This window comes from Fukomys damarensis, unplaced genomic scaffold (assembly GCF_012274545.1).
Source record: "Fukomys damarensis isolate Sample0158 unplaced genomic scaffold, DMR_v1.0_HiC HiC_scaffold_37, whole genome shotgun sequence".
Classification (NCBI taxonomy): domain Eukaryota; kingdom Metazoa; phylum Chordata; class Mammalia; order Rodentia; family Bathyergidae; genus Fukomys; species Fukomys damarensis.
Window position 1 is genome coordinate 28,248,825 of NW_022900949.1, and position 26,711 is coordinate 28,275,535.

Sequence of the window (26,711 nt, forward strand, 5' to 3'; positions counted from 1 at the left end):
CAAGGCTTTGGAAAGTTAGTCAAGGAATAAGCATGAGACTTATTATTACAGGACCTTGCAGTTGGGGGCCTGGGGCGTGGCTCAGCGGTAGAGTGCCTACTTGGTACATGCCAGGTCCTGGGTTCAATTCTTGGCACTTCAAAAAAGAAAATCTTTTTTCTTTTTGTTACAGTCATCTGTCAAGATAAAAATTAAGCTAGGTGGTGTGGTGGCGCATGCCTGTAATCCCACCGTCTGTGGGAGGCTGCGGCTGGAGGACTCCCAAGAGTTCAAGGCGCTGGGCTGCAGTGTGATTCCAAGGCCAACCTGGAATATACATAGCAAGACCTGTCTCCAAGAAGAAAAAGAAGTTAATCAGGGTGCGTCCCTAACTGAATTCATGAGAATAACTCAGGATTTTGAGGAGTTGATTTGCAGAGGATAAGGCTGCTTTTGTGCCATTTTCCATCAGTTCTCTAGGCACCCTCAGGAGTTAGGGCTCCTGCGTGCCCCTCATCTTTGCTCTCCTGACTGACCGCTGACCTCACAGGCAGGGGACGCTTCCCTGAGGTCTGTAAAGTCCTTGCCGCAGTACAGTGGGCAGGAGACAGCACGCAGCCAGACGTGAGGTGTGCTGCTACGAGTCTTCCCACAGGAAGACAAGACACAGGTGAAAGGCAGAATTAGGTTGTTGAGCTTGATTTATAAATCAGTTCTGTGTCTTACAGTACCGCTTCTTGTATTAATAAAAAGAAAAAAGCTCTACCTTGGGATAACGTCTCTTCTTTCCTTGCTGTTTTTGAAATTTCATTTTGGAGACCGTCTATTCCATGCCACCTTACAGTGGACCCTTGACTCAAGAACTCAATTCGTTCCCAAGAGCTGGCTGGTCAGTAACCAACTCAAGCTCATCAATTGCCTTCAGAGTCTCTCTCCTATTTAAGTTTAGGCCATACTCTACCAGGCAGATCCCAGTGTCCTTAGAGAGACATTGGCCCAGGATTTCTCAGTGAACCCCGCACAGGAAAGGATGTTGTCATGCTCCTTGCAGGACTATTCAAGGGTTAAATCTGTTTCTGGGGCCATCTGGAAGCACAAGCGGCCAGCATTCCGGTTGTAACTCAAGAGTTTGGTCATAAGTTAAAACCAAAATTCCGGTTGTAACCTAAGTTGGTTGTAATTAGGCTGGTTGTAAAAGGCACCTTAGCCCCTGTTTTGTGGAAGGAGGCAGATTTAGTGCCAGCACCCCACGGCTGAGAAAGGAAGAGTGCATTGCGGACAGGAAGCCCTCTTAGGGCCTGCCAGGCCCTTTCCTCTATGGATGGTGTCAGTGAGAAGATTCCAGCAGGGGTGTGTCGGTGTCACCGCTGTGACAAGCTGTCCCTCAGAGCGTCTGAGAGTCCTGAGGCCGCAGCTTCCTGGGAACCTGCTGGCAGTGTGCCCTCCACACCCAGAGCACCCAGGATGCTCCCTCCAGTGAGGGCTGTTGCGGAGCTCACTGCATCTCCCTGTGGACAAGGAGCTGGGGAGAGATGGAGCTGAGGTGTGAACGCTTTCTTTTAATTACAGTGCAAGCTTTAAAACAGTATCTCTGAACAGACTGCGGCACCTTGGGTTTTGCTGGAATTACGGAGGGTCAAAGAGCAGTTTTTGTGGGATATCTAGAAGAAAAATCCTTTTTATACATTGGCACATTGTGTTTATTATACTTAATCATTGAGACTGTTGTCGGGTGCAGATCTGTTAGCCCTACCTTACAGGTGAGGACTTACAGCCCGAGGAGTTAAGTGATTGGCTCAGATTCACAGAGCTAGTGGAGTAGTAGATTTCAGCTTGGTCCTGTCTGCCAAATCCATGATTTTGTCTGTTAACTAATTCTCTTCTGTTCTTAGTCAAGTTCAAAATCAGTGTATACACAAATCATGAAATACAGCATGAATGGCCCAGCTTATATGTAGGCAAGAAGAGAGATTCATTCTAACTAAAGAAATAAAATGCCTTGTTCCACTAGAAAATTAAGTGAAGAACAATAGAAAAAATATTTAAAGTTCTCAAAGGATGTTCTTTGCTTGTTGAAAGCCTGTGGTGCCAGGTGTGGTGGCGCACACCTGTAATCCCAGCACTTGGGAGGCTGAAGCAGGAAGATCACCATGAGTTCAAGGCCAGCCTGAGCTACATAGAGAGTTGGACTGTATAGTAAGACCTTGTGTTTAAAAAAAAAAGGCCCATGGTGAGTTTACTCATTTAAAGGAATATTAATTTTGTGTTCTTTGGCATTGTGATCTTTTCTGTGTCGTGGTTTCCCTGACTTTGGCCTAAGAGGGGAGATTTGGGGTTACTTACTAGAATAACAAGTATCTGTCAGCTGAGCTGACATTCGGGGATCTGTGGTGGTAGGTGTTTGGGACAGGTCCAAGGCACACATAAACCCATGGCTCTGAGGCAAGAGGGCCATGGGTTTGAGATCTGCTTGGGCGATTGTGCAAGGGGCGGACTGGGGCCGTGGCTCAGTGATCGCACACACCTGGCTTCCATCCTCATGGCTTGAGCGCTGCTTCTGGAATTTTTCTGTTGACCGCCCTGCCTTTTCCAGGTGAAGATTATAGCGATGAATGAGGACGCCACCCTCCGATCAGCCCTGGATAAGAACCTGAGGAGCGCGGTGACTGCGGCCTTCCTCATGCTCCCCGAGAGCTTTTCCGAGGAAGAGCTGTTCGTGGAGATCGCGGGGCTGTCCTATGCAGGTGAGTGGTGGGGTGCCGGCCCGGCCCTCTAGGCTCTGCCCATGTCCTGGCTCCCCCGAGTCCCACAGTGACTTCCATGTTGGCTTTTTCTGGACTGCTTGAGCGTAGCGGGTCTGTGCCGTGTCCCTCCGTGTGCGCTCTTCCTCTGCCATGGGCAGTGCTGACCCAGTGTTGGTGTCCAGTTGGCAGTCCGTGCCCAGGTGCCGTTGTCCCGATAATGTCCTTTGTGGCATTTTTTCCTCAGCACATGGTCCAATTGAGGATCGTGTCCTGTGCTCACGCTTTGTTGTCTCTCCTGGCTGTGGTTTTGGCTTGGTGCTGTGGACTGAACCAGGGCCTCGTCCCCTCTTACTGCAGAGCCCTTCCGCCTCTCCACGCCTCGCAGGATGTGCAGTTCTGGCGTTGATGCAGTGACACGCACCCCTCTTGGCAGTGTGTCGTCCCTTTTGCATGAGGAGCATGAAGATGTCCTGCTTCTTGTCAAACCATCCTGCCTGCTGATGGTGCCACTCAAACCAGTCTTTACCAGCATGGCGCCAAAGTGCCAATTTTCCAATCCCGCCTCGCCCTCCACAGGAGGGAAGAGCTTTCCTTTCTGGCTCATTCGTTTGTCTGTTATTTATCTAAATGTCAACTTTCTTTCCCTTTCAACACATTGTGTAGTCAAAGAAACAAGGGCACAGTGGGGTGGGGCAGGAGGACAAAGCCCCGGGCCCTGCACCCTCACTGCCACCAGAGGAGCATCACCTCTGAGATAGGCTCAGTGCCAGCTCTCATCTGCAGGGCTGGCGTGCAGCTCAGGGGTAGAGCACTTGCCTAATGAGTGCAGGGTCCAGGGTTTGAGCCCAGCACCACACACACATATACACAAATTCGTTAAAAGAAAAAGTGTGGTACAGAGGAGGCTGAGGCAGGAGGATCGCTGTGAGTTCAAGGCTGGCCTGCACTACAAAGAGAGACCCTATCTCGAAACAAAACAGGCAGTCCACTTTCCAGTCCCCCTTCTGTCTGTCTTAGAAAGCTTTCTTTCTTTCAATAAATTTGTCCTATTCTTACCAAAAAACACTAAAAACTAAGTACCCCCTACTTAGAGGAGTTTGAGGGTAAGGGTTTAACTCAGCACTAGAACTATTTACCTAACTTGCATAAGGTTCTAGGTTCAATCTCCAGCACTTTCTTAAATAAACCTACCCAAATTTAGTATGAGTCAGAGAACTTCACCCTAAAGCATTGCAGAGTCTACTTCCTTACTTTCCCGAGTCCCAGTACAGAGAGATTTTGTGGAAATTTGCTTCTATGAGAGACCGCAGAGGTCTGATTCCCCTGCTTCTTCCTAAAACTGCAGCTAGTAGGGCGGCAGAGCACTGGATAGGAAGCTGTTACCACGGCCTTGGGTAGTGTCCACCGCTCTGAGTGGCAGAGCCCTGGCAGGCCCGTGTCAGTACGTCCTTGGCCGCTGCCCGTGGGAGGAAGCATGCAGCAGGAGCCTTTGGAGCCTCGCTGGCTCTGTGGAAGAAGATGCAGGACTGTGCCATGCGGGCCCAGAACAACCACCACCTCCTCCTCCCCCTGCCCATTTTCCCCATAATCAACATTACTGTGGTGCCCTCTGGTTTCTAGTTCTTGTTTAGTTGTTGTGGTTGGTTTTTCAAGACAGTGTCTCACTTGAACTCACTGTTCAGCCAGGCTGGCCACCTCACCCGGCTTGTCTTTATAAGTTGTGAACACGAGTAAAGAATCTTATCAAATAACACACCTGTTTTCACCAACTTGCGTTTGGGGCTGGGATCAAACCCAGGGCCTCATGGATGCTGCACACGTGCTATACCACTGAGCAAACCCCAGCCCCAGGTTTCCTTCAGCAAACTTCTGACTGTGCCAAGGCCACATCTGATATTTCCTGGCACTGGACTAGGAGGGGTGGAAAAGGATCAAGGCCCTCAGGGAATCTCCTGGGTATGAGATTTGCCTTGGGCCATCTGTTGAAAGGCAGATTTTCCTCATGTCTTTCCTAGGCTTCTGAAAATCCATCTTCCTTGCACTGATCCAATTCTGTCCCTTTGGCGAGCCGTCTGAGTGTCTCAAGCTCTCAGAACATTCCAAAATTTAGACGGCCCTCTGGTCTCACCTGTATTTACAACTTGGACATTCCCCACCTTTTCCCAGTTAGAGCTACCTATGGTCCCTAACCAGTGAGGATCAGTGCTACTCCCCGAGGGAACACGGGTGGCTCCAGCCTGTAGTGACCAGCCGAGGCTGGCACCATGACTGCTGCCAGCGTAGTGACAGCTTTGGCGGTCTTACGCAGCCCTTAACGATCCCTTAGCTCTGGGCTCCCATTTATGGCAACATTGCTCTAAATGTGGGTGAGAACAGGGTAGGTGGAGAAGCTTAGTGACTTAGCAAGACCCTGTTTCAAAATAAAAAGCCTGGAGAGAAAGCTTTCCAGTCCTCACAGAAGAGGAGTCCACTTTGAACTTTCCTCTAAGGACGAACCAGCAGTGGTCAGGATCCTGATTTAACAACTATCAGATGAACCGGCTTCCCAGACCCTGAAGAACCCAAGGTAGCCTCTGCTCCAGGGCGTGCCGAGCTGGGGAGCACATGCAGTCCCTGGGAGCCCAGGAAACACACGGATGGGAAAGACGAGACGGGCTGAGGGGAAGCAGTGGCTCAGTGGGACTGCAGCCCTCAGTTCATGGTGGAGAAAACAGCTTTTGTCACCCAGTGCCGAACTGCTGCCCATAGTTCCGGTCTCACCACAGCTTCATCTTCACGATGGCCTTCTGCTTGGGTGCCGTGCTCTAGCCCCGGGTTACAGAGGAGAAACAGGCCGGCAAGGTCCTTGTCTCAGTCCCTGAGTGCGGCAGGTCCTAGTACCAGCGTCCCGGGGGTACGTATTCCTTCCCGGGCCCCCAGCGTGCTTATAAACCAATGTCTCCTAAAGACGTGCCCCAGACAGCATGTGTGAAAGACAGGCATTGGGCCGGGCATGGTGGCTCACGCCTGTAATCCCAGCACTCAGGAGGCTGAGGCAGGAGGATCGCTGTGAGTTTGAGAGCAGCCTGGGCTACATAGTGAGTTCCAGGTCAGTTTCAACTACATAGTGAGACCCTGTCTCAAAAAAAAAGAAAGAAAGAAAGAAAGAAAAACACAGGCATTGGGTGGAGGAGGCTGGGGATGCTTACATCGATGTGTTGTCTCATCATCCTCCAGTTGACACACCCTTTGAGCAGTGACTGATGGCTCTCAGGTCACACCAGCTACCACTGTTACTGCTGACACCCTTACGAGCCCCTTTTTCAGATTATGGAAAATGGGGAGGCACCCACTTCGTGGGATTACCATGCCAGAAGGTTAGACAAAGTGTAGCCGGGTGTGGGGGTGCACACCTGCAATCCCAGCACTCCAAGAGGCTGAGGCACGAAGATTGCAAGTTCAAGCCCATCCTGGGCAACATAGTGACTTAGCAAGACCCTGTTTCAAAATAAAAAGGAACTGGGATAGAGCTAGGAGTGAAGACCCTGGGCTCAATGCTCAGCCTCTACCCACCTGCTCCCCAAAATTGTACAGGTCAACAAGAAATGCCTGTCCCATCAGCAGAATACGTAGACCAGAAGGACTGAAACTTGAGAGCCCCATTCACGTGGTGCTTCAAGGTCGTAAGGAATGAGAATCACCTTCTAGCACCCTTCTGTAAGAACAGGCCGATTTCCATGCCTGGGTGTCTGAGCACAGCGAGGCTACTTTGAGTAATAACGCAAAGCTGCAAGAAGTTGCAGTTGATTGACTCTTGGGAAAAACTCAGCAGCAGGTGCCAGCGTCCTGGAGTGATTTAACATCCCTGTCTAGATTCCAGTAAGTCAGGAGAGAAGCCGGGTGGGGTGGTGCACACCTATCATCCCGGCCCTCAGGAGGTTGAGGCAGTGATTGCTGCGAGTTCAGGGCCAGCCTGGACTGTATAGTGAGTCCCATTAAAGTGAGGAGAGAAACGCTTCCTGTGGAGTAAAAGCCACTGGGCCTCATCCTCCATTCGCAGCCAGCTGAAGCCTTGCAGGCAGTCTCAGTGGTCCTCCGCCTCCAGGATTTGGAACCTGCTTCTCTCCACTGGGGGGCACGAGCTTTGTTGAGGCCTCCACTGGAACACTGCGTCCTTGAGGTCACCTGCTCCTGGAGGGGCAGTCATCACCCCTGTGCCTAGCATTGTGGGTCCCATACCAGCGTCATGCACCACTCTAAGTGTTCTTCATGAGCTGCTCCATGCAGGCCCTGAGAGCCGTGAGTCTGCACTCAGAACCCCGAAGCCCAGGAGCTTCCCCAGCCTGCCCAGAGTGTCACGAGCATGGGTGCTTGTCTTGTGCCCGTGCTCCCTGGCACCCTCACTGTCTGTGAAGGGTCTGTCCTCGTCCCAGGTCTCCTGGGACAGATTCCCTCACTTTATAGCTCAGTCCTGCCTCTCACTGGGGTCTCCCTGACTCCACACCTCCCCACCTCCCTGTCATCTCTTCCTGCCTTGGCTTCCTCCTCAGGTTCTCTAGTCTGACACCCTGTGGATTTCCTGGTCTGTCTTTGGTCTCTGTCCACCTTGGCATGCGAGGGTAGGTGTTTGTCTCACTTTGCTCCCTCTGCCTGGTGCTTACAGATGTTCAGTGGCTGCCATCAATCATGGTTCCTTTCTGAGTCTTCATCTCACCCTGTGTTCTCTGTAGAAAACAAGGCCTCGTTCGGGTCCCTCCTTCCCTTCCACACATGAGCTGGTACAGTGCCATGTTCTCTGCAGCACTGGAGGTATTTTTGAGAATGCATCCTGGGTGATGTGTCAGGCTGCCTCCTAGAAATGCTTTTTTTAAAAAAAATACTCCCTACCCTTTTGTAGTGCTGAGGCCAAACCCAAGGCTCAACTTACTCTAGTCAGGCGCTCAGCCACTGAGCCACATGTTTAGTCCAGCCTTAGTCATCTTCATTAAAAAATTACCTTGTAGGGCCGGGGATTCAGGGCTACCTGGCACTTCTCTGAGTAGAGCAACCAAGAGTCAAGCCAGCAATAGAGGTGGTTTTGCTTAGTCACTGGGCTTTGGTGCAGTCTCTGTAGGTGAGAAACTGATTCTCATCACCAGGCGCTGGCCCTGTTGTGCCCAGATCTTACTTTGTGCTGACACAGTGAGCCATCAGCCTGTCTGCTCCCTGTCCCCGGCCAGGCTCGTTCAGCTGCACTCGGTTAGAGAACTTCAGCGCGGCAGATGTTTGTTGCTGTGCCTTCCCTGCCCAGGCTGCGCTCCAAGAGCAGCATTCAGGGCTGGCCAGGCCCAGTCCTTGTTCTCAGAGCCCAAGGTCTCTTCTGGGCTCTTCAGAGATTGCATTGCTGTCCTTTGGGGGAGGACTTGGATTCATTTGTTTTTCACATTTTAGCAGATACAGTCTTGTCTCAAAAGTTAGTACATAAAATATGAAAATTTTTTTGTTAGTTCATGGAGTGTACAGAAGAGAAAGACTGACACAAATGTTTAGAATTTAACCTGATCTTTTGCTTCAGAACCTGCTGGTTTCAGAGCTCATAGCTGGGTATGGTGGCACTTGTAACCCTAGCACCCAGGAGGCTGAAGCAGGAGGATGCTGTGAATTCAAGGTCAGCTTGAGCTAATAGAAATTCCCTATTTCAAAAATCCTAAAACAAAGAACTAACTAAATAAATTCAGAGTTCATTAATAGATTCAAGGCTCTCAATAAAATTGGAAGGTGTCACAGTCAAAAGTTAACCCAACTTCTTGTGCATTCGCAATTGTCAAGCTATCCCCAACTCTGCACCCTGTGAATTAGGAAAAAACGCCAGAGGCAATCAGCCAGCGTGGTGGAAGAGGGGAATGAAGGAATCGCCAAGTAGAGTAAAACAGTTGCCTAAATGTCACCACCTTGGAACTGAGATTTGCTGGACCTTGGACAGATTATCTGGACACTTTGATGTCCTCATCTGTAAAACTTGGAATAATAGTACTTGCTTCAGAGAGCTCTGCTGGGATTGAAAGAGATAACAGATATAAAACACACACGCTCAGAGGACCCACAGTAACTATGTGTGTTAGTAGAACAAAAACAACCTCTTTCTTCCCCTCAGTGGAGAATGAACCCGGGACTTGCATGGCCAGCAGGAGCTGCGACCCTAAGCCACATCCCCAGCCCTGGCTTTTATGTAACCCTCGAATCTCACTTTCCGTATTTTTACATGGAAAAGTAAAGTTGGTACTGTCCTTTTGTGTCCTGGTTCTGTCGCTTGTTGTACGATGTGCATGGCGAGTGTAAGCTTCAGTGTGGCAAACGGTCCCGGACACAGCAGGTTATGCCATCACAGCCGATCCCTGTCCTGTTGGACACTCGGTGTGCTTCTGGAATAAATAACACTTCCACTCACAGGTGTTTTGGTTCATCTTTTTTATTTTTGCGCACTAGGGATGAAACCCAGGCACTGTGCATGCAGCACCCCAGCCCATGAACAGTTTTCCTGTGTAGTGTAGACCTTGCTTCCTGGGCAACCCTGACAGGTGCTTTGCTCTCTGTCTTTGTCGCTGTGTGTGCAAAACAGGGACAGAGCTTTGTGTGCCCAAGGAAAGTGGGTCCGAGGGGCAGTGTGATGCTGCACTGGGGAACCTGCACCTGGCACTTACCAGGGGCTCCGGCAGCCTCATCTTCATCGCTTCTTGGTGTCCTCGGTTTTCTGTCCAGGGGCGGGGCTTCCTCTCCCCAGTTTTCCAGGTGGCTGATGGCATTTTCAGTGTCTCCAGCCACGTGTGAAACATCGCCCACATTCACAGCGATCCTCAACCACAGCCACGTGATTCTCTTCCCCTTTAAAATCATGGTGAATAAGCAGTCATCCAAGCGCAACAGCCTGCTAGGACCCAGCCTGGCTACAGCAGCGGCATGTGAATGGCCAGCCCTCTGCTGACAGAAGCTCATGGTCCCCTGGTCCTTCAGCCCTCACTGAAGCCAGCACTGCTCGGCACTGTCTGTTTGCTCTCTGTTGCTAATAACTCAGTACTGCAGACTGGGTATGTTCGAGAGGACAGAAGTTGCTGTTGGCCCAGAGTTCTGGTCCAGGGTCAGGGTGATGCACATCTGGTGACGGCCTCCTGCTGCAGAGTCCCAAAGCAGACTCAGGAAACCAGGTGGGTGAGAGCAGGGAGCAGGTGTGCAGCTGTCTCCTCTCTTTTTTTATTGTTTTGCTTTTCTGAGACAGGGGCTCGCTGTGTAGTCCAAGCTGTGCTCGAACTGGTGGCAATCCTCTGACCTCAGCTTTGGGTGTGCTGGCATCACAGACGTGCACCACCTCTCCTGGCTCTCTCTTCTCATGGAGCCACCAGCAGTTGGTGCTGGGGCTCCACCCCTCTACCCCCATGGCCGCACCTAACCCCAGTCATCTCTCAGAGGTCCCGACTCTGAGCAGCAGAGTTGGATGAAGCCTTCACCCTCTTAATCACCCCGCACTGAGATTAAACCCCAACATGAGTTCCAGATGGAAAATCGCGTCCAAACCATTGCAGACATCTTTGTATTGTAACTTTTTCCAAATGAGCCAACAGCTAGCTCTAGTGAAGCACCAGCACTTGCTGTCTTGGTGTGACTTCCACCACGCGGTCTTCACCCTCATAGTGACCGACTGGGTGATAAACTGCGCCATCGCCCTGGTCCCAGGGGTTCCCTCCACCACTGGGATGTCTGCCTGCGTTTGTCCCTCCCTGCCTCTGGCTGCTCATCCTCTGTCCAACTAAGATTCAGCTGTGTCACTCTCCTGGCCTTAACACAGGACTTCTGCACATGTCCAGCCTCATTTTCAGCACTGGGGCTGGGGACCAGGGCCGTACCTTCAAAGAGTGCATGGCCACTGAGCTGCACTCTGCTCTGCTCTGCCCACCTTGTGTGTGTGTGTGTGTGTATGTGTGTGTTGTTGTGCCTTCTCTCTGAGCTTCACACCCAGCCCATCCATCCATCCAGTTATTCAGACATTTATTTACTTAAATTTTGAGACAATGTCTTGCTGAGTTGCCAAGTTGCCCAGGCTGGACTCAGATTTGCAATCCTCCTGCTTTGGCCTCCCACAGTCCTGGGATTACTGGTGTGCTACCCACCAGCCCCTTCTGAATTCACATTACCCTGGTAGGCATTTGCTCAGGCCTCCCGTTTCATCCCTCCTTGTTTTTGCACATCCTCTTGATGTTTGTCAGTGGCAGAGGCCATGCTCTCACACTGTTCATTTCTTTCAGAGTCACCTTTTGTCCTTCAGAATTGTTAATTTTGCAGCTCAGCTCACCCAGTAGGCAGAGGTAGCGTCCCTCATCCATTGCCACTTGGGACTTTCAAAGTTCTGTTTGTTTGCAATTCCATCTTAAGGGTAAACTTCTTACCAGGACTCTCACTGCCCTTATCAAATCCCTAGATGCAGAGCAGCCCTCAACCAGGCAGGCAGGGTGAGCAAACATTGGCCAGGGTGACTCCCCAGTGATGGCACACGGTCCTTGCCCTGTGCTCGAGCCCAGTGGGTGGAAGCGGGGACAGGGGACCGCAGAAGTGAATTGCTTCTCCTGAGACTCACCTCGGTACCTGGACAGCCGCTTGCCATGTTTCATTTGCAGGTAGGGCTCTCTGATGCCGGTGGCTCTTCTCCCCCAGAGAAGCGCCTGCCTGCCTCGGGTCAGGTGTTCATGCTGAAGAAGGAAAAACGAGTGATGAGTCCTGCCCTAGCGGAGGAGGAGCGGTAGTTCATAGATCGCAGTGTGGATTCCTCAGAGATTTTGCTCTTTCCCTTAACCAGGTGACTTCCGCATGGTGGTCGGGGAGGAAAAGGCGAAGGTGCTGAATATCGTGAAGCCCAACGTAGCCCACTTCCGTGAGCTGTACAGTGGCATCCTGCAGGAGGACCCGCAGGTGGTGTACAAGCGCCAGCAGGGCCACCTGGAGGTAATCGCTCACTCACGGGATCTCTGAGGCCGGAGCTGCTGGGAGGAGCAGACTGGAGAGAAAGCCAGTGTTGTGTCTCTGTGGCAAAGCAGTAGGGCAGGGCAGTGGCAGAAGCGCGCCAGAGCTGTATTTGCCCCAGATGCGTCCTCGGCACTTGAAATTCACATGGACTAAATCACCAGGCACTCGGGGCTCCCTCCACCCACGCCTGGTGTGGCTCCCGCGGTCACCGTCGTGACAGTGTGCCCTGGTTCCCAGGCCCCATTGGCACGCATTTTTGTACAGATTTGTACACACACATATGAGGAGGTTCTGGCTTTTTGGTTTGGTCTTGTTTCACATGAATGTGCTCATACATATTTTTCTGAAGATTGAGTTTTCTCTGTTCATTGTTTGGAACTTTGCTTTTTGGTACCAAGTAAAACTTTTTTTTTTTTTTTTTTTTTTTTGGCTTTTTTGAGACAGAGTCTCACTATGTAGTTGAGACTGATCTGGAACTCACTGTGTAGCCCAGGCTGGTCTTGAACTCACAGCGATCCTCCTGCTTCAGCCTCCCGAGTGCTGGGATTACAGGCAGGTGCCACCACACCCGGCTGTAAAACATTTTTAAAATCAAGGGATTTGTAAAAGTATTATTAAATGTTTGAAAATAAAAAATAACTTTTCTTTGGAGAAAAGTGATTCAAATTTAAGATTTCATCAACTATAGAAATCACAGGGCTTGTTTTCCTGTAACAAGGAACACTATGTTTTACTTCTTTTATCCTCTTCTGCTTCTACATAATGGGGCAGCTAACCTTATATTAATGGCAGATTAATAGAATATCCAGGATGTAAAAGAGGACCTTTAGAACAGAATTCTTTTTAGATAAGAAAGTGACATGTGAAGCACCCCCAGGACCCCGTGCCCCGGTGTGGATATGTCGGGTCCCCAAGGCTCCTGTGTGGGTGTTTGATCCCCAGTGCACCAGAGTCAGAGGGGCTTTTGGAAGTGACTGAATGCGGGGGGCTCTGACGTGATTGGTGCTGATCCGTTTAGTCTCAGGTCAATGGCCTTGTTAGAGGTGGTGTCCAACTGGGTAGAGCAGGCCATGGTGAGCACGGCTTTAAAGGGCAGAGCTTTGTCCTGGGGCTCTTCCCTGGGGGCACTTTCCAAATCTCCTTCATTCCTGGCCACCTTGAGGTGAGTGGCTCTCCTCCCCAACGCCCTCCACCATAGTGTCTCTGCCTCGCCACAGGCTAAAAGCCGGGAGCCAGTGACAGTGGACTGAAACCTGGGAAGTCGAGAGCCAAAATAACCCTTCCTCCTTGAAGTTGACGTTCAGATCTTTGGTCCCTTGCCCTACAGTAAAATGGACCAACACACTCATCACTCAACTAAACAGACTTTGAACTGTTTGCTTCGAGGGGTCTTTTGTTTTTATTTTTACTTTTATCAAAGTAATGCCTGCACATGGTTTAAAAGCCAAATGGTATATATCAAGGTTTATAACAAAAAATAGCAGTCCCCACTGTGCCCTGTGCTTTCTTCATACTTCCCGGAGGCAACTGCTCTCTCATCTCTTCACCTGATTCTTGTGATAGTTACCTCCATATTCTTCATGATATAATTTGACTGTTATTTCTTGATTCTTTTCAATTTCTTACTTTATTTTTGCCATCCTTCCATGTAGATGAGGATTTTTTCCAGTTTTACACTTCATCTGTGCAAACACACACACACACATACACACTTTTTCGGCATCTTTTTCTTACTCTCAGTATGCCACGTAGTTATTTCAGAAATATTGATTAATACTCAATTTCTTCTTTAATATGACAACTTTTCTTTTTGGCTGCGATACTGGGGATTAAACCTAGGACCTCTTATGTGCTCAGCAAGCACCATATTGCTAAGTCACACCCCCAGCTCTATGATGACATTATTTTTGTTAGTGAGATATACTGTGAAATTCCCTTTCCTTTTGCAGATTTGTTGGGTTTTTGTTTTTGTTTTTGTTTCTGTTTTCTGTACTCGGGACCATGTGCTTGTGAGGTAGGCAGCGGCACCACTGAGCTAAACCCCTGGCCCGCAATCTGCTTTTACTAAATTTAAGGGTTGCCTTTCTTTTACCGTGTGCTGTGGCATTTAGGGTGGAGTTTGAGTTTGGTTGGCTTTGGGATCTGCCCTGGGGGATTGGCAGCCTGCACTTCTAGGTGTGGCTGGTGGGTGTGGGAGGCGTGGCCTTGGAGTTTATGTCTGGTTCCTAGTCACTTTCTCTTTGGTGCTGTTCCCTGCTCTGCTTTCAGGCCACCATGAGCTAAGCAGCTTTGCTCTACCACACCCTCCCACCATGAAGTCTGCGCCTTAGAGCAGCCAATCACAGACTGAATCCATGAGCAGATTAAACCTTGCCTTTAAATTGTGGGTGTTGGGTATTGTGTCTCCAAAAGAAGCGCACTGTCTAATACACTTCCTTGATTTTCTGTGTAGCAGTCGCTAATTCATCCTCAAACTCTGACAGATCTGTAGCACTCTTCCCAATATAGATGATCATATTGGGTGTTTTCTGTGTCACTTTTCTTGGGAGCATCCCTCCTAGAGGCCCCTGGTTGTGCTTCCTAAGCTGCCTGTTTCCTGGGAGCAGTGCCTGGCTGTGCTCCTCAACTTCCTTTGCTTCTCTCTGTTGCTAGTCTTTGGTGTTTTGGGTCTTGTTCGGACCTCATTGGTGATTCAGCTTTTAATTTTGCTGTGATATGTCCTGTAGTGCCTACCTGACATTGTTTGGGAAGGAGGCAAGTTTGTTCAGACCAGGTGCCTCTGAACTTTCTACCTTCCTTCCCACTGACCAGTCTTTCTGGCTAGTTAGCAAAGTCTAGGCTAGAAATAATTTTTCCCTTAGAATGTCTAAGTCATGGTTCCATTTCTTCTAGCTTCCAGTGTTAAAAATGACCACTGACATTCCAGTGCCTTTCCTTTGGATATGACCTTCACACCTCTCTGACAGTGTTGAGAATCCTTCCCTTTTTCCCAGTTGTCTTATATTTCATGGTGATTCATTTTGTCTTTATAGTATTAATTTGTTATTCCAGGAGTTGGTGGCCTTTTCCATTTAGAAATTCATGAGCTTCAGTCCTAGGAAATTTTCTTTTATTATTTCTGTAACAATCTCTTCATGCCCATGTTCTTAGTTTGCTTTTTCTGGAATTCCTGCCAGTTGGCTTTTTTCTGGTTTAATTGAGGTGTTTGTTTCTTTCACACACTCTCTCTCTTCCCCCCCTCTGTTTGTCTCTCACTCTCTCTCTCTCACTCTTTCTGTCTCCCTGTCTCTCTCTCTCTCTCTCTCTCTCTCTCTCTCTGTCTCTCTCTTTCTCACTCTCTCTCTTTCCTGTTTTTCTTGGGAGGGTTCAGTTTTTGAGAATTTTTCACATTGGTCTGTGAATGCTTCTGTTGAATTTTCAGTTTCCCTTGAATATTCTTTTGATGGCAGTCTATTCTTATTTTATTGATAAATCATTTTTCCTCATCTCTTTAACGATCCCTACCATCATTGCTGAAGTTCCTCCTTGAGGTCTGTATTTGTCACTCGGTTCCTGTCCTCTTTTGACTCTCCTGTCTCTCCTCCTTTGCTGTCCCTCACGTGTCTGGATGCCTTTCCTGGCCTGTCCTAAACAGCAGGGCTGTAGGACACAGGCTGAGTCTCTGTGGTGTGCAGGGCTTGGCAGCTGGGGCTTCACTGTGGAATAATGCGGCAAAACTGCTTGCAAAGACCCCAGAGAAACATCAGCTCAAGGCTGGAGGACAGGGGACAATAATATGCCTGACTGCCTCCCTTTCTTGAAACAGAACAAGGAACAAGGCCTGGGAATTCTCTGAAGTGTGAGGATAGACTTGAGTGGGTGTCCTTCCCGTGACCCAGAGGGCCCTCTGGTTCTGTTCCCCATTGATTTCTTTCCCAGGGAATTTACAAGATCAGGACTGAGCTGCAGCTTCTGGTGCTGCATTAGCTCTCCAGGCTGCAGCTGATTCTCATCTTTCTCTCCTCTGCTGCACACTCCAGATTCCCTACACCCTCCGCCAGCACCACTCTTCGTCTAGAAGGGATGGCCCAGGCCCAAATCTGCAAGGAATAGGAGACCTGGGTCACCTCACCCATTTTGCTTGTCCCCTGATGGTCGAAACTGAGCAGGGGAGCCAGGCATGGTGGGGTACTCCTATAATCCAAGCACTCGGGAAAGCTGAGGCAGGAAGACTGCAAGTTCTAGCCCAGCTTAGCAACTTAGAAAGACACTGTCTCAAAATAAAGAACATAAAAGCTGCTGGGAGGTCGCTCTAGTGTAAGGCCCTAGGTTCAGTCCTCAGTACCACACACACACACACACACACACAGTTGGGCAAGGGGCGCTCAGAGATGTGTGTCCGTGCCTGCCTTGTGTCCAGCATCTTCAGTGGCTCCTGCCAGTGTGATAGGAGGCCGGGATCCTTATCTGCTGAACCCAAAGCATGAGTCTACCTGGGCCATTGACCATCCCAGCTTGAATGTTGGTGGGGTGCATGGGGACCTCTGGCCGCCCAAATCTAGAGCTGTGGAGGGGAAGCACAGGGCTCCAAGGTGGGTGCAGGAGGAGTGGGAAGCAGGGCCACGTCTCCTTCCAGCCCTAGGTGCCCAGGCCAGCTGGGAACGTGACGGGATGTGATTGGCGGTCGTCACCTTAGGATGAACACAACCCCCGGATGCACAGGGTGTCATCTCCACACTGGTGCCCCCACTGTCTTTGACTGCTCTGTTGCAGATTTCTGGGGGTGGCCTGGGGCGTTTGGGGCCGGCATTGAGGACCCCAGGGCCCCTGCACTGGAGGCTGTGGTGGCCTGAGCCTGCTGCCACCCTCAATACTGCTCTGCCCTGGAGTGGGCTCTGAGCGCAGTTGTTGGTGCCACGCCATGAAGCCTGCTTCCTGCTTCCTGCTGCCTACACAGCAGGAAAGGCAGGGCCCAGTCCTCTCTCAGCGGATGAGTGCATCTTCACATCCTCTTCGGGGGTGCAGCATGCTGCCTGCAGCCGCAGAGCCCCCGCCCCGGGCTTCTCTCTTCCTGATGCCGCATGAGTTGCGGGAAGTTGCTCCCCACCCCGTGCGCTTAAGAACTTGGCCAAGGACGAAGGCTCCATGGTCTCGCGGTCGCCTCCCACCAGGGCCTCCAGCATCCTGCACCTTGGTGCTCACCACCTGTCACGAACTTTGTGTCCGCGATGCAGTAGACCGGCGGGAGGTCTTCACAGCCCGGTTCCCCTGCACTGTCGAGTCACAGAGGATGAATGCAAGCCTGGGAAGCAGCACCTTCGTCCCCAGGCCTGCAGCCCCGGCGTATGCCGTGTTCTCGTGTCCTGCTTCTAGACTGACCACGTCCCCCTCTCTGTCATACTGTGACCGCTGTGCAGCTTCTGTAAGGACCACACTTAATGGACGTGGCGGCGTGCATCAACTCTGACATGCCAGTTCTCTGGAGAACAGGGTACACGTGGAGGGAGGGAGGGAACGGACACAGCTTTGTTGTAAGGAGTCGGCTCCTGCGGTCTCAGAGTCCTGAATCACAAGTTCCAGGTATGCGGGGGAGAGGAGGCTGGAGCCCTGGGCACGTCGTGGCTGTGTGTGTAGAGGCGGAACTCCTGCTCCTTCGGGGACCTCGGTGCCTTCCCGTGTGTCCTTCATCGGCTGGCTGAGGCCTGCCACAGCGTGGAGGGTGATCTGCTGTCCTTACAGTCAGCCGAGTCACATGCCCACTGCATCTTAATACCTTTCGCTCAGCATCTGGATGGCACTGGCCAAGCAGCTGATTGCTGAGCCTAGCGGAGGTGACAAAACGCACCACTACGCCCCACCGTGCTCTGGGTCTGCAGACGGCACCTTCAGGGCTGCCACTGGCTGTGCCACACCGGGGCGGCTCCAGCGCATCTGCCTCCTGGGACCGGTTCCAGAAAATCAGATTGGGCGGGTTTGCAACAAGAGCCTCGTCTGATCAGGGGTGGCGCTGTGGAGCAGGGGCCCCTCAGAGTTGTCCTGGCTCAGGTAGAGAGCCCAGGCCTTAGGGCCCCTGCCCTTTCCCGCTGTCGGCGGAGGGCATTTCTAGGAAGGACTCTGCCCAGGCACTGGTGTAAGGAGGATCTCATCCTGGAGCTCAGACCTGGGGGGCGAGCCGCAGCATCCATACCGCAGGACCTATCTGCTTTTTTATATTAATAGCTTTTGCCCGGAGATTTAGCTCAGTGGTTCCACCACCTGCATAGAAAGCACAAGGTCCCAAGTTCGATCCCCAAAACCAAAAAATAAAAATAAAATTAATTAACTAATTAAATACTAGCTTTAATAGCCAGGCATAGGGGCGTGCAACACTCAGGAGGCTGACGCAGAAGGATCCCTATGAGTTCAAGCCCAGCCTGGGCTATGTAGTGAGTTCAAGGCCAGTCTGGACTGCATAGTGAAACATTGTCTCAAAAAAAAAAGTAAATAAAGCACTAGCTTTATTGATGTATTATTCACCTAACATAGAATTCATTGGTCTTTAGTATATTCGCAGCGTTGTGCAGCCACCACCCGGATCTAATCTTAGAACATCCCCATCACCCTGTGAGGAAACCCCAGGCCCTTTCGGCTTTCTGTCTCTGTGGCTGGGCCTGCTGCAATGCTGCATGGAAAGATTCTGCTCTTAAAAGTGCAGTTCGACTTTTAAAATCTTACTAATGGCTTTTGCTTTAGTGTTTCAATGAAAATTTGAAAGTAGGGATAATAAGGCAGCACTTAGCAATTTATTTAAACATGTCACCTAATATTTTGTCTTTAGACACGTGCTCTTTAGTACAATTCCAGCCCATTCATTTCCTCATAAATAAACAGCAACAAATACTATGTTCTAATTCCTCCTATTACGCAAGCTAGTTTTGCATCTCTAAAGTTTCCGGAACTTTCATAAACAAAGCACAACTGAAATGTCAGCTTCTGTTGAGCTGTCTCAACACATGGCCTCCAAACTATCACTTTCTGGCGTATTCCATAGAAATGGCCAGAACTTGATCTTTGTCCTCTATGGAGCCAAAGCTAAGTAGAGTTCAGAGCCTGTGAATTTAGGACCATTCCAGTGATAAATTTCAAATATTTAGGTAAAAACACCTCGCTGTCTTTATTAGAGGCATTAAATAATGCCATTTTCTTCATACAGATTTGTAGGCGAAGTTAGAAAACCCATTGATGTGTACTTACTTAAATATTTGTTGAATTTGAAAGTGGGTAGAATAAGTTAGTTCTAATTATTGAGAAAGTTGTCTATGCCTACAAAATCTGGATCTAAAATTTTGTACATACATCCAATTTTTTTCTTACTGTTCTTTTTTTTGGATGGGGGGTCGTTGGGACAGTCTTACTGTGTAGTTCAGGCTGGCCTTGAACTCACTGTGTAGCCCAGGTTGGTCTCAAACTCTTGGTGATCCTCCTGCCTCAGCCTCCCAAGTGCTGGGATTACAGGTGTGTACCACCATGCCCAGGTTTCTTACAGTTCTTACTGCACTTAACACCTAAACACTTGTTAAAAGAATACAAGACATATTAACCGAGAGAGTAGCGTAGTAAGCTATCAGGTGTGCTGGGTCTGCAGTTGGCAGGCAGACCATGTTTTTTTTTTTTTCAGCTTTAATTGAGTTTATTGGTACATTTTAGGGATACAGTACAGTTACATTCATTGTTGGGATCTTGTACCTCTACCAGACCATGTTTATGTGTAGATTTTTCTTAAGGCAGGTTTTTGTTTTGTTTTATTTTGTTGGTTTTTTGGTTTTTTTGAGACAGGGTCTCACTGTGTAGCCCAGGCTGGCCTCAGACTTGAGGTAGTTCTCCTGCCTCTTATTGGTACATTTTAGGGATACAGTACAGTTACATTCATTGTTGGGATCTTGTACCTCTACCAGACCATGTTTATGTGTAGATTTTTCTTAAGGCAGGTTTTTGTTTTGTTTTATTTTGTTGGTTTTTTGGTTTTTTTGAGACAGGGTCTCACTGTGTAGCCCAGGCTGGCCTCAGACTTGAGGTAGTTCTCCTGCCTCAACCTCCCAAGTACTGAGATTACAGGTGTTTGCCACCACACCCAGCATAAAATGTTTTTTCAAAGCTTTGTATTAAGTAAGGCATTCTGGTCTAAGCTCTGTTGCTGACTTTTGGTTCAGTGGTGTCCAGATACAGTCAAATGCATGCCTTGGAAAATGTTTTAGTTCTTTGTTTATCTTTTAGCAGCTTGATGAGTTTCTAGTACATTGGGAGTAGAATGGCTTGTGTAACTCGCTCCCAGAGAACAAGCAGTGACAGCTGGGTGATACTGACCCAGCTCCTTGGTCCCCATCTTTCTGAGTAGCTGCTTCACGCCAGGGAACCGAAAGTGAATAAAACATTCAGTTTCTAAAAGGGGGAGGCATGCCGGGCATAAATCTGGATCTAAAATTTTGTACATACATCCAATTTTTTTCTTACTGTTCTTTTTTTTGGATGGGGGGTCGTTGGGACAGTCTTACTGTGTAGTTCAGGCTGGCCTTGAACTCACTGTGTAGCCCAGGTTGGTCTCAAACTCTTGGTGATCCTCCTGCCTCAGCCTCCCAAGTGCTGGGATTACAGGTGTGTACCACCATGCCCAGGTTTCTTACAGTTCTTACTGCACTTAACACCTAAACACTTGTTAAAAGAATACAAGACATATTAACCGAGAGAGTAGCGTAGTAAGCTATCAGGTGTGCTGGGTCTGCAGTTGGCAGGCAGACCATGTTTTTTTTTTTTTCAGCTTTAATTGAGTTTATTGGTACATTTTAGGGATACAGTACAGTTACATTCATTGTTGGGATCTTGTACCTCTACCAGACCATGTTTATGTGTAGATTTTTCTTAAGGAAGGTTTTTGTTTTGTTTTATTTTGTTGGTTTTTTGGTTTTTTTGAGACAGGGTCTCACTGTGTAGCCCAGGCTGGCCTCAGACTTGAGGTAGTTCTCCTGCCTCAACCTCCCAAGTACTGAGATTACAGGTGTTTGCCACCACACCCAGCATAAAATGTTTTTTCAAAGCTTTGTATTAAGTAAGGCATTCTGGTCTAAGCTCTGTTGCTGACTTTTGGTTCAGTGGTGTCCAGATACAGTCAAATGCATGCCTTGGAAAATGTTTTAGTTCTTTGTTTATCTTTTAGCAGCTTGATGAGTTTCTAGTACATTGGGAGTAGAATGGCTTGTGTAACTCGCTCCCAGAGAACAAGCAGTGACAGCTGGGTGATACTGACCCAGCTCCTTGGTCCCCATCTTTCTGAGTAGCTGCTTCACGCCAGGGAACCGAAAGTGAATAAAACATTCAGTTTCTAAAAGGGGGAGGCATGCCGGGCATGGTGGTGCATGCCTGTAATCCCAGCACTCAGGAGGCTGAGGCAGGAGGATCGCTGTGAGTTTGAGACCAGCCTGGGCTACATAGTGTGTTCCAGGTCAGTCTCAACTACATAGTGAGACCCTGTCTCAAAAAAAAAAACAAAACAAAACACTGAACTAAAAGGGGGAGGCTCCGGGCACCTGCGTGTGATTTGTGTTCTATTTTATTTTTTATCAGGAGAAAACACAGCCTGGGGTTTTGTTTTGTTTTTTTTCTTTCATATTGTTTTGTTTCTGGTACCTGGGATTGAACTCAGGACCTTGTGCTTGTACTTGTACCTTGTACTCAGGACAGGCAGCGATGCCACTCATGTAAATCCCCAGCCCGGAAATCACATACTTAATTACATTTGTATGCCCAGGGGTTCCACATAATGTGAGACCTGTGTGACTTTAAATAGAAGCCATGTGCCTGAATATTTAAAGTTTAAAGCACTTCTGTAAACCATAAGCATCTTCCTTGTTTGTTTGTTTGTTTTCCCTCAGATAGACAAAAGCCCAGAAGGACAATTCACACAGCTAATGACACTGCCCAGAACCTTACAGCAACAAATAAATCGCATCATGGATCCCCCGGGGAGGAACAGGGACGTGGAGGAGACACTGCTGCAGGTGGCACATGACCCTGACTGCTGCAATGTGGTGCGTCTAGGTACGGCCGGCCACATCCTGGGGCTGACTGGCCTACTGTTTGTTCTTTCTCTGCTATCGAGATCCAGAGAGAAATTGCCCCTGGGAAGAAGGGAAACACTGACAGTTTTGGACTTTCCAAATGATGTTTCACTTGTTTAAAGTAAAGTGGTGGAGCAGGGCATGGTGCTGCACACCTGTAACCCTAGCACTCAGGAGGCTGAGGCAGGAGAATTGCCATGAGTTCAAGGCCAGCCTGGGCTACATAGTGAGGCTCTGTCTCAAAAATCAAAACAAACAAATAGCCTTTAAAGTCAGGTAGTGGAAATAATTCTTTTTTCATATTCCTGGGTCCTAAATCACTGTCAAAAGGAGAAATAGGGCTTCGTTTAGTTCCAGGAGCGACACATGGCGGAGTCGCTTCAACCTGTGTCTGCTCTCCACAGTGGTCCCAGCAGGAAGGGGACTGATACTGTCAGTGCCGCGTGACCTCAGAGAGCACAGCTGTCACCAGCCAGCTCCCACTGTTGCGTCCGAGACGTTGTTGAGTAGGTTCCTGTGATGTGGCCGCATTTGTCCTCAGTGTCCCCAGGGCCTCCCTAATGTTTATCCAAAATCCAGGCCTCCGCTGAGGACCCCGCTTCCCTGTGAGGTGAGACTGCCCTTCATGAGGCGTTAGTAAGAAAATCATTAGGGAGTTGAGAACAACTCCATCACCCTCCTGTTGGCATCCAGAGACCGTCCACGAGCTGCCCAGGGTGCCAGCTGCCAGCCCACGGTGACCATCAGCCAGAAGCCACCTTGCATTCGGTCACACATGAGCCTGGGCCTCAGTAGGAGACCTGCTTTGAAGACAGGAGGCGCCTCATGTGCTGTGTGTCCTTCTTTTGGGGGGTGGTTTGAGACAGGTTCTCACTATGTAGTTGAGACTGACCTGGAACTCACTATGTAACCCAGGCTGGTCTCAAACTCAGTGATCCTCCTGCCTCAGCCTCCCAAGTACTGGGATTACAGGCGTGCGCAACCACGCCCGCCTGTGTGCTGTGTGTCTTAACATGATCTTGGCAACAGTATGGTCACTGCTGTTTGTTTTTGTTGGTTTGTTTGTTGTTCAGGCTGGTCTTGACCTCATGGTAACCCTCCTGCCTCAGCCTTCCAGGTTCTAGGATGACAGGCGTACACCACCATGCCCAGTCACTGCTGTCTTCTTAAGACATGTCCTGGTGCTCCGTGCCGAAGTGTCCTCTCCATGTGTTTTCAGACTGAACCTCTTTCTCCTAGCTCAGAACTTTTGGTTTTTAATCTTTTCCCATGTTGGGATTGAGCAGCAGGAGAGATTTAAATCCCTAAAATGAGTTTTGCAGCTCACCATCCCCCCTTGGGTGAGGTGAGGTGGCCCAGGCCCAGGGCATGTCCACCTGTCCTGGTGCCACACAGGGGCACCCCGGTGTCCCACCCTCAACCTGCTGCTCTTCCTGTCCTCCGCCTCGTACTGGGTCTCAGGCCAATGATGTACTACTGTCTGCTGCGGGCTCATGGCCCCTCTGGTTCTTCCCCACAGGGCTGTCAGCGATCGTGCGCCCCTCCAGCATCCGACAGAGCGCCAAGGGCATCTGGACCGCTGGTGAGAGCCACGGCTGCCACCACCCCACCTGTGGGTCTGGCACCCCGAGAGCCCGGCCTGTGCCATCCCTGGGCTACGGTAGGGTGTCTGGTGGTGTGCAGTGCCATCCGGGTGCCAGCGTGGGAGCGCCGGGAGACTTTCCTCTCCCCAGGGCACATGAAGAACTGCGCAGTGGGCTCCCCTGTATTTTCTCAGCATCAAGAGACTGTGCCTGTCCCCACACACCAGGGCAGCTGCCTGCACCCCTCGAGTCATCTGTGCTTGTGCTGTGGTCTTCTAAACCTGCTGCTCTTCAGCCCCGGCCCGTCAGTTGGTGCTGGCCATGGGAATTAGAATCTGCCTCACCACTCACCCTCCCAGTCTGTCCCCCTGGTCCCAGAGCTTTGGCTTAGTCGCGTTCAGAGTTTGAGCATCATTCTGGGCCATGTTGGCTGCTTCTCCATGCCTGCAGTGGACACTGCGTTTCCTCTTCCCCTGCGGGACCTTGCTTCTCGTGTTCTGTGTCTTTTCCCTTGTGTTTTTTTATGGTACTGGGGATTGAACCAGGGTCCTGCACAGGCCAGGCAAACACTCTACTGCTGACCTACCTCCCAGCCCTTTTGTTTATATTTTATTTTGATTTTGTGGGGAAGCACCGGGGATCGAACTCAGGTCTTTGTGCTTGCGAGGGAGGCAGGCAGGCAGCAGAACCACTGAGCTAAATCGCCGGCCCTATATTTTATTTTGAGATAGGATCTTGCCAAGTTGCCCAGGCTGGGCTTAAGCTTGCAGTCCTCCTGCCTCAGCCTCCCAAGTGCCTGGGATTCCAGTTGTGTGGCGACGTGCTGGGCTTCTGTCACTTGATTGGTACAGGCTGTCATTTGGGCAAGCACATGACCCAGGGATTCCCTGAGAAAGTGTGCACTGGATGCAGATTGGAGACCTGTGCATCTGAAAACCTCCTTTTTCTGCTCTCACACAAAATTGACCCTTGGGCTGGGCCTAGATTTCTAATCGGACAAATCATTTCCCCATGAATCCTGAATTATCCCTGCAGTTACCCTCTCACTTTCAGCACTGCTGTCGCCAAGTCCTAACCCTTTGTGTTTTTCTTCTGGAAGTTTGTTCAGTCTTCATTTTTCCCCAGGGCTCTGCAATCTCAATGCTGCGCCTTAGTGTCTATTTTTATCTGTTTTACTAGGTAATCATTGCCCTTTCTTTGATCTTTTTTTCTTTCTTTCTTTCTTGAGTCAGGGTCTCACTGTGTATTCCAGGCTGGCCTTGAATTCCTTGATGATCTTTCTGCCTCAGCCTCCCAAGTGCTCAGATTATAGGTGTGAGTCCCCATGCCCAGCTTGTCCTTTCCATTTGGAAATTCAGCATATAAGAATACTGTGTAAGAAAATTTTTTTTTTTTTTGGTTTTTTTTTTTTTTTTGGTTTTTTGTTGTTGTTGTTGTTTTGTTTTTTGAGACAGAATCTCGCTTTGTAGCTCAGGCTGGCCTTGAACTCACTATGTAGCCCAGGCTGACCTCAGACTCGATACATTCCTCCTGCCTCAGCCTCCCACGTGCTGGGATCGCAGGTGTTCACCAGCACACTCAGATTCCTTTATTCTTTCTTTTTCTTTTTGTTTTTTTGTACAGGGGATCAAACCTAGGACCTTGTGCTTGCAGGATGGGTGCAGTGCCACTGAACTAAACCCCCAGCTGCCTTTATTCTTTCTTCAATCTCATCCCATCTGTTTTCTCTGTTTTCTTTCTGGAACTCCTTTTATTCACACATTGGACTTCCTTGACCGGTCCTTGGGTTTTCTTTCTGTCTCCTGTTTTGGTTTTTTGCTCTGCTTTCTGAGAGATTTTTCTCAACTTTGGCTTCCAAATGTTTATGTTGATTGTTTTTAATTCCTGCCTCTCACCCCACCAAGCTGGGGGTGGGACGCGGGCCTCACATGTGCCAGGGTGGTGTCCTACCACAGCTACAGCCCCAGCTCCTGGTATTATGGTGCTGATTTCAGCTCTTGTTCTCTTTGGTTTTGTTTTTCTTTGTGTTTCCACCTGCTCTTGCTGTGTGACTGTAAGCATTTGAACACAGAGCCACACTGCTCCTGCGGCATCTGAGAGTTCTCTTCTCCCTTTCTCTCCATGCGCAGCAGCACAGGGTGACTGACTCTTCAGCCCAGGGTCCCCCACAGAGCCGCCCATTGGGCACCTCTCCCGTACTGGCTCCTTGGGGTTCAGAAGGGAACCCAGCACACCCTGCCCTCCGGAGGCTCCGAATCCAGGAGACAGGCATGTTGGTAGAAACTGGCAGCATGCACAGGGAGTGATCATTCAGCCGGGAACCTGCCCCCTCTCGGGGTTTTGGTGGCCCCGAGACAGTACGGTCACACCTTGGAGTGTCTCCTAGCGCGGCCACCTGGGCACCTGGCCCCCAAGACACAGTGTCGCCTCCTGGATCTTTGAAAAGACTTAGAGATTGGGTAGCTCGTGTGTCCTCCGCTCAGGGACACACCCTGCATCTCCGGTTCCCATAATCCTTTCCTCTGCTCACGCTGGACCCTCCCAGTCAGGCCTCGGAGATGCGCTGCCCGCTCGCAACTCGGAGTGGTGGTTTATGTGTCACACAGTCGCTACTCCCCACCACGATCCTCCTGGGGTGAAATTTTACCAATTTTTGGCTTCCCCTGCTATACAGAATTATTAGAATTAATTGTTTCTAGTTGTATTGACATGTTCTTACAGTTTTTCTTTTTTAAACTTTGCTTGCAAAGATAGACGATATGATAACTTTTACAGATAAAATAATGTGATGCCTGGGGTTTGCTTTTGAATCAAATTTGGTGGAAGGAAGTGGGTAAGAGTTGGATAACACAAGATCGCCTGTGAGCTCGTAGGCTATTGAAGCTGGCTGTGTGTTCGGAGGGAATGCAGTATACAATTCTATGGTTTTTATAAGCTTGGTTTTTTCTAATAAATGATAGGAAAGCTCCATCGTCAAGATCTCTTGACACCTCCCAGGTAAAATGAACTGTCCTCTCCCCATGTGTCCCTTCCATTCGCCAGCAGAGGGCAGTAGGTGCAGCACCTGTAGCCTGGACTCCGCTGATGGCCCCAGCCTGCGCCACAATGCAGTACTTGAGACCTACCCTGCGTTTGCAGGGGCTCTGGCTGCTCTGTTTCCGTGGTCATGGGCTGGGGTGCAGGCTCCCAAGCATCGTGCTGGGGCAGAGACGAGTGCCCATACCGGAACTTAACTTCTGGGAGCTCTGTCGGGCAGGTTTCCTCATTTGCCTAAGTCCTCATCTCATAGGAATAGTTAACCTGCCCCTCCGGAGCAAGAATCACATCTCAAACACCTGGTTCGGTGACAGCTCTCGCTCGCGCTC

The 26,711-nt window shown here is 49.7% G+C and overlaps 1 protein-coding gene across 3 annotated transcripts in view; it reads left to right on the plus strand.

Annotated features, from left to right (window-relative positions):
* The window catches only part of Tamm41 (TAM41 mitochondrial translocator assembly and maintenance homolog), a 41,064-nt gene that overhangs the window by 10,014 nt on the left and 4,339 nt on the right, over positions 1-26,711 (plus strand). For 2 of the 3 annotated variants that reach the window (XM_010631468.3, XM_019208603.2), the window contains exons 4-7: positions 2,573-2,723; positions 11,527-11,672; positions 21,578-21,743; positions 23,283-23,345. In XM_010631468.3, coding sequence (XP_010629770.1) covers positions 2,573-2,723; positions 11,527-11,672; positions 21,578-21,743; positions 23,283-23,345 — 526 coding nt within the window. Of the gene's footprint in view, positions 1-2,572; positions 2,724-3,080; positions 3,614-11,526; positions 11,673-21,577; positions 21,744-23,282; positions 23,346-26,711 lie in introns of those variants that run through there. The other variant, XM_010631476.3, reaches the window with a different exon arrangement.